The sequence below is a fragment of the Pleuronectes platessa genome, chromosome 22 (assembly GCF_947347685.1).
Source record: "Pleuronectes platessa chromosome 22, fPlePla1.1, whole genome shotgun sequence".
In the NCBI taxonomy this organism is placed as follows: domain Eukaryota; kingdom Metazoa; phylum Chordata; class Actinopteri; order Pleuronectiformes; family Pleuronectidae; genus Pleuronectes; species Pleuronectes platessa.
The window spans coordinates 14,916,669-14,923,233 of NC_070647.1; the positions used below are offsets into that span (position 1 = coordinate 14,916,669).

General features: G+C 43.3%; 1 protein-coding gene across 1 annotated transcript; it reads left to right on the forward strand.

Moving 5' to 3' along the window:
• Nucleotides 1–738: 738 nt before the first annotated feature.
• LOC128428689 (uncharacterized) lies at nt 739–5,964 on the forward strand. The gene is made up of 4 exons (XM_053414918.1): nt 739–2,287; nt 2,786–2,857; nt 3,113–4,493; nt 4,820–5,964. The coding sequence occupies exons 1-4, from the start codon at nt 2,257–2,259 to the stop codon at nt 5,916–5,918; spliced, it is 2,583 nt and encodes an 860-aa protein (XP_053270893.1). The 5' UTR covers nt 739–2,256; the 3' UTR covers nt 5,919–5,964.
• Nucleotides 5,965–6,565: the final 601 nt, after the last annotated feature.

A 6,565-nucleotide genomic window follows, 5' to 3' on the forward strand; every position in this document is an offset into this window, starting at 1 on the left:
CAATATTGATGTTCGGTCTGTTTACTGTAAATTCGATTGTGTTGTTCCTCCACAAAACCCCAGGGCAAATGGCGTAAATGTTGTCATCAGTTATCTGTCCAATTACCATAACCTACATCAAGATACACCAGAAGCTCTGCAGTGCCCCTGCATGCACAAACAACTGCAATTACACACCTTTACTCGCATCACACACCAACAGACACACACACACATACCCATTCAGACCCATGCAAATTCCTCACTGAGCTAAGAGGCCTCTTACACACGATGCACGCTTGATTTTCTGTTTCTGCTCCAGTACTGGGGTCAGTATTTTTTCCTGTGAGGTCAGGGCAAACCTACAAATGGGTTTCTTTCTTCTGACCAAGCCACAAAAACAAGAGAAATATCAGAAATTCCTTTTAAAGCAAAGATAAGCTTCAAACTTTATCAGATATATAACTTTTGCCTGAGACACAAATAACGTGGCATCAAAACGGGGTCAGAGAGGATGCAGGATTCTTCTACAGCCGGGAACATGACGTGAAAATGTGCGAAATTGAATTGGGTATGGACGTTCTGCCTTTGCCTTTCACATATGAAGAACTCAGCAGGAGATTGTCTGGTTCGGACACAACAGGAAAATTTCCAAAATATTCCAGCGAGGGGTGGCGCCTGGGTAGAACGTGTGGAAATCACACGGCGTCGGCCCTCATCGCCAAAAGATCTTGAATCTCGTGGTCGTTCCAGGTTGACATCTTCATGACACCTTGAAACTCCAGCAAAGTGTTTAAAACATAAAATTCCCACTTTAAATCCAAAATGACGACATCCAGCAGCCACTAAAAGACCCAGTGTTATTTTTTGCTGTAGAAACAGGTGCAGGTATTATAAGAGACCCCACCCCCCCCACCTCTCAGCTTCTTTCAATTATTGCTGCCTTTCACACCTCCTCTCCTACACATGACGTCACCTTCGACAGGAAGTGAGATGCCTCAGCTCAAGTTGTTAGAAAACACTCCTCTAGCTCTTCTCACAGGCCTTTGCTTCATCAGCCTCCTTTTCCTGTCGTTCACTATTCATGTGCATTTGCTTTTCTTTGTCATGGTCCAGAGGAAACGGAGAATTGATTCGGCCACAGACACAAACACAACATGGAAACCTCAGCTGTGTGTTTCCCATGCAATGTTGTGCAAAGCAAAGACAATCAGGGCAACTAGAAGGCAATGGTATATGGGTAAATGCTGCCTCTCTGTGTCTTTTTGCTGGTACTACACCTAGTGTTTTATCAGTCTCCGCTTCCTAGGTCAAAGTCCAATTCTCATAAATGCTTGAGCAAATAACCTGCTGAGAACCACCTCCTTTGACAACACAATAAATGTCAATACCTCAGTGAAAGTTCACTCATTTCACAAAATAAAAAAGTGTGTTCTGTGACCCTCAGACTTTGTTTTGGGGCTATATCTGTAGTATTTGTATTTGTGATATGATGCACAATGTAATCAAACATGTAAGAACTCGCTAGGGTGTACAAAGAACACCAAATTTTTGGAACCTGAATCTAATAATAAATTGACCAATTCTGCTGAATTTGTTAGTTTGAGAAAAAATAACAAAGAAGTTATTTGAAAAGGGGCGTTAAGACTGGAAAGCACTTTGTAGATACTTATATTACCTATATACTTTGGAAAAACAGTCCGTACGATGTGAGATAAAGCTCATGCAAGATTCCAGCATGAACTGTTTTCGAAATAAACATAATAAAACCTTCAGCGGTTGCACATTAGCATCAGGAGCCCCGAGACTTCCTGCAGTACAGCAGGTTATTAGCAAAGGGTCAAAGGCCATGCAGTCTCCAGAAGCTACTTGTCAGTCCCATATAACCACTGGGATGCTAATGTCTCCTCCGAGCGGGGCAAACAGTAACCACTCTAAAAACCAGCCATCACCTCTGACCCCTCTTCCTAAGGTTGCCCCTCTTTCCCGCTATTGATCCTCCAGGTTCCCCTGACGTCGAGGGTAAGTGTGAGAAGTCTCTTTCAGATAAAAGCATTCGAGGAGTCTTAACTATGTCTCATCCAGAGTGTGTGTGTGAAAATTCACCGATACGGAGAGGGAAGCTAAGATGGATCATTAAAGGCGTCTGTAGCCGGCAGCGCTCTGTGCGTGCATTTCAGAGCTTGGCCCCGTTACTTCGGGATCCCTCTCAGTCCGCTCAGAGAGGCAGGTGTAGGGTCAAGAGGATAACTCACTGACAAATGCAAGAACTCTGCTATGACACATAAGGAGGCCAAGCTCATGGCAGGTAAGCATCACTCATCGGTCGAACTCAATGAACGAAGGTGTTGGATTATCTTTAGACTTTGTTGTGATAATGTATTTTTAACCCATACACTTTATTGATTTCCTTATGTTTGCAGTCATACATGTAGAAACGATAACTCTTGCAAAAACATGTCTGTGTTATATCTATTTATTTAGATTTCTAAACTTATTTTTAGAAATATTTTGGAGCAGTAACCGCTCACTTTGTTGAACAGATTTATCTTGCTTTTGTTTACAGAAGAGCCCACAAAAGTCTTACTATGAATAATTCAAAATCATTATAAAATAAGGAAAACAACATCTAGGGGATTGTCAGATAGGTTTATGCAGCAGGAACCAGGATTTCCATGTGATACAAGTGTTAAAACACTTAAAAAAGGTTGAGCTTAAAAAACATTTCCATCTAGAAAGTGCTGCTCTTCATGAGTTTATTCTCTCTCTCTCTCTGTTCTGATACTTTCCCCGTTTTTGTCCTCAGATAAAATGGAAGCACTCTTACTCCTGCTCATGTTCTTCACAGTACCTGGTTATTCATACGTTCTGCAGCCAAGTAAGTCGCACATCAGGCCTTTTTATCTGGTAATATTTCAATATTAGTGACTTTTATTGCCCAAATGATGGCAATTCTACAATAATAGGCCATAAACGCCTCCATGCTAATTATTTTATGAGTCTCTCAAAGAGAATGCTAATCTAGATGCTAAGATGAATCTAGCTGTTCTACTTTTTTTTACTTGTTTTACGTATTTTTGTGCCGCATTAAATGCCGTCTTCTAAGGGATGTTTTTGTTTTATGGGTTTGTAGAATCGACCATGACACAAATCGCTGGGCTGGACAGACACCACCAGCCTGAGCCCCTCAAGAGGGAAAGGCCTGTGAAGGAGAGAGGAGAAGATGGGCTGAAAATGGACAGAAATCAAGAATATGAGAAAGGAATCCAGGAGAGGCCGAATGCCCCAAAGTCAAACCCCAAAAACTGGTTACAAGTGAAAAGTCATAACACAGGGACACAAGAAGAAGAAACATATGATGACACAGATAAGCAAATGGAGAAGCTGAGTAAAGAAATGGTGGAAGAGGAGAGAAAAAGCAGGCTGGTTGCAGGGATTAGTGAATATTATGACAGAAGAGGAGACGCTCGTGAGGATGTAAAGATAATTGCAGCAGAGAAAGGAGGAAACGAGGAAAGAGAAGAACAGGGGGAGGACGTTAAAAATGCAAAGGGTAATGAATGGAAGGACAGACAAAGGGAAGATCACATGCTAGTTCCTCTGTTAAGAACAGCCCCTGCAGAAGTGGAATCAGTGTCTGCAGCAATTAACACTCTGACTCCAATTCCTCCTCGTCGTAATCATCACAATCTCTCTCCACTAGTTCCGGTTTCACCGACACTGGTTCCTCCGCTCTCTTCTCTCCCTTCCACCCCTTCCACAAAAACTAGTCCCCAATTCTTTCCTGCTGACGTCTTTATTCAGAATCCCTCGGTCTCAACTGTGGTCCCTGGCGAAGTGAGGTCCGTCTCGCAGGTTGAAGATCTCCTCTTTGAGGAGCTGAAAACTCCTGGATATCATCTCAAGCAGAATCAGGAAGTGAAGGCTGGTCCAAATGTAGAGGATGAAACGGACAAACATGTGTGGGCGGAACCTGCACAGAAGGAAGCACAAGAAATACACACTGTCGTTCAACCAGAGAGTGAAATTACCCCCGGTGTGCAAGAAGCAACATTGAAACCCAAAGAAGCAGAGTTTATAACCACAGATCTAAGAACAAAAGAACCGGATCCTACACCAAAGTCAAATGAAAACATAGCCACAGCTGAACTGGTCAATTTTACACATAAACCAAACATGACACGGGCCACAGGCAAACCAGGATCAGATAAACTGATGGAAAATGACACCAAACTCGCAGTGAAGCAAAATAAAGCGTCTCTTTCCAGACCACCAGTTGCCGAACCTTCAGCCAGACCACGGCTGGCAACTGCCAGGACACATTCGACGAGGCCAACGAAAATCAACAGAACCAGCAAAAATAAGACGGTTAGAAAGTCCAAGGACAATAAAAGAAAAAAGGACAATAAGACCAAGAAAACTCCATCTGAGAGGAAGAAGAAGGTCACAGCGCCAACGCCCTTTCCCTACTTTTTAGATAACTACTGTCCACCTGAGTGTGCCTGCTATGGAAGGTAAGACGCTAAGGATTCTGATATCATTTACAGTTAATAGTACTTGATCTATTAATCAAACTTAGTAACTGACATGTTGTGAATGAAGCAAAGGAATAAAAGTTTGACATTTTAGGAAATATGATTGTTTACTTTCGTGCATCACTACCACTCATGTATATACGTTAATAAATGAAGCCACAGACAATGGCAGGCTATGTTAGCTTAGCATATTGAGGCCATTCAAATGTCATATTCCATATATTTCATATAGCCTTATGAAATGAATTGTCTGATTGGTGTTTGATAATCAATAACTCTACCTGTGTCTCATATTGTTGTTTCAGAGTGGTTCAGTGCTCAGACAAAGGTGTGGACAAAGTTCCTTATGGCATTCCCTATAACGCCCGCTACGTCCTCCTCATGAATAACCACATCGCCAGCATCCAGTTGGACCTACTCAAAGATTACGTCTCGATGGAGTTCCTTGTGCTGAGCAATAATCGGCTCACGGACGGCGCCGTAGAAGGAGCCTTCGAGGGAATCCCAGCTCTGAAACGCCTCTACCTGGACAGGAACCTCCTAGAAAGCATTCCAACGGACCTTCCATTTTCTCTTGAGGAGCTCCGTCTGGACAATAACCATGTCGGGGTGATGTCTGAGGACGCCTGGGCCCGCTGCCCCGGCCTCTTGGTTCTGAGCCTCAGCAACAACAGCCTGGGGAACGGATCTGACTCTCTAACTGAAGCAGTGCTCTCTCCTCTGGGCAACCTGCGCACTCTGAACCTGAATCACAACCAGCTGACATTGGTCCCCATGGGTTTACCGCTGTCCATCAAGGAGCTGTATCTCAAAGGGAATGTCATTGAGCAGTTCCGGGCAGGAGCCTTCAATGGAATATCAGAGCTGGTGGTGTTGGATCTGAGTGCAAACAGATTGACAAACAAAGGTCTTCTCAGGGAGTCCCTCCTCAACACAACTCACCTGGAAAGCCTCAACCTGGAAGGGAACCGACTTAAGCAGGTGCCACGTCACCTTCCCCGCTCACTCAAAACTCTGAATCTGGAGGGAAACCTCATATCTTCTATAAAGAAAGCCGCTTTCAGCACCGTGAAGAACCTGGAACACCTGGGCTTGGCTCGGAACAAGATCTTCAAAGTTGCAATAGGTGCTTTCAGGATGTTACCGGTCCTGCACCAGTTAGACCTGTGCAACAACACCTTGCGCCAAGTGCCCAGACAGCTGCCGCAGGGTTTGCACTCGGTGGCACTGACGCACAACAAGATTCAGTCTGTGCCCCGTGACGCTTTCTGCTGGGGCAATACAAGTCTGAGTCCCAGCAGGCTCGTACAAGTGCAGCTGGAACACAACTTAATTGACATGGGCAAGTTGGATGCACAGGCTTTCAGATGTTTACGTGGATTCCAGGTGGTGCACTTCTACTGAGCCACTGACAGATGCAAGATACACGAGAGGATTGTAAAAACACTTTGATTGATGCCCATACTTTTCAAGCTTTATCCCTTTAATGTGCCAGAAACAAATGAAATTCACCATTGGGTTGAAAGAAATAAACATCTCTATATTTATTGTGTGTTAAATTCAATTTGTTGTGTGTATTCCTCACTCTTTGACTGGTTTTATGTCATTAATTCGCCTCCCAGATTCTTTTTAACCGACACGCCTTAAAGACTAGAGTAGTCCTGTTGCATTCATTGAAAAAATACTTGAAACTTTAATTAAATAGTTGATTAACACACTTCTCACATATTTTATCTCTTTAATCTACATCAGGTAATCTGTGCGCAAAAGATGCAGAAAGTGAATGTGATGATAACAGAAATATCCACTAGATGGCAGTAATGTATAGGGAAATGGTTGTGAGGCCTCTGTAAAATGAGAACTTGAGTTTGACTCATTTCCAGTCAGCAAATATAAAGTTGTAGCAAATAAAATACATATGCTTCAGGAAGTTTATCTTGTGGGTAAAAAGGTATATTTCAGGCTCACGCCAGCACCACACACACATACACAGACACACACATGGATGCACACTGGCAGAAGTCATGAGAGTTTATGGCGTTCTCTTCCAT

What these genes read in the sequence shown, in the direction of transcription:
- LOC128428689 (XM_053414918.1), top strand. Translation starts at nt 2,257, where the DNA reads ATGACACATAAGGAGGCCAAGCTCATGGCAG. An exon ending in GGAGGCCAAGCTCATGGCAG is followed by an intron (nt 2,288 to 2,785) that starts GTAAGCATCACT and finishes TTTTGTCCTCAG; the next exon opens with ATAAAATGGAAGCACTCTTA. An exon ending in TTCATACGTTCTGCAGCCAA is followed by an intron (nt 2,858 to 3,112) that starts GTAAGTCGCACA and finishes ATGGGTTTGTAG; the next exon opens with AATCGACCATGACACAAATC.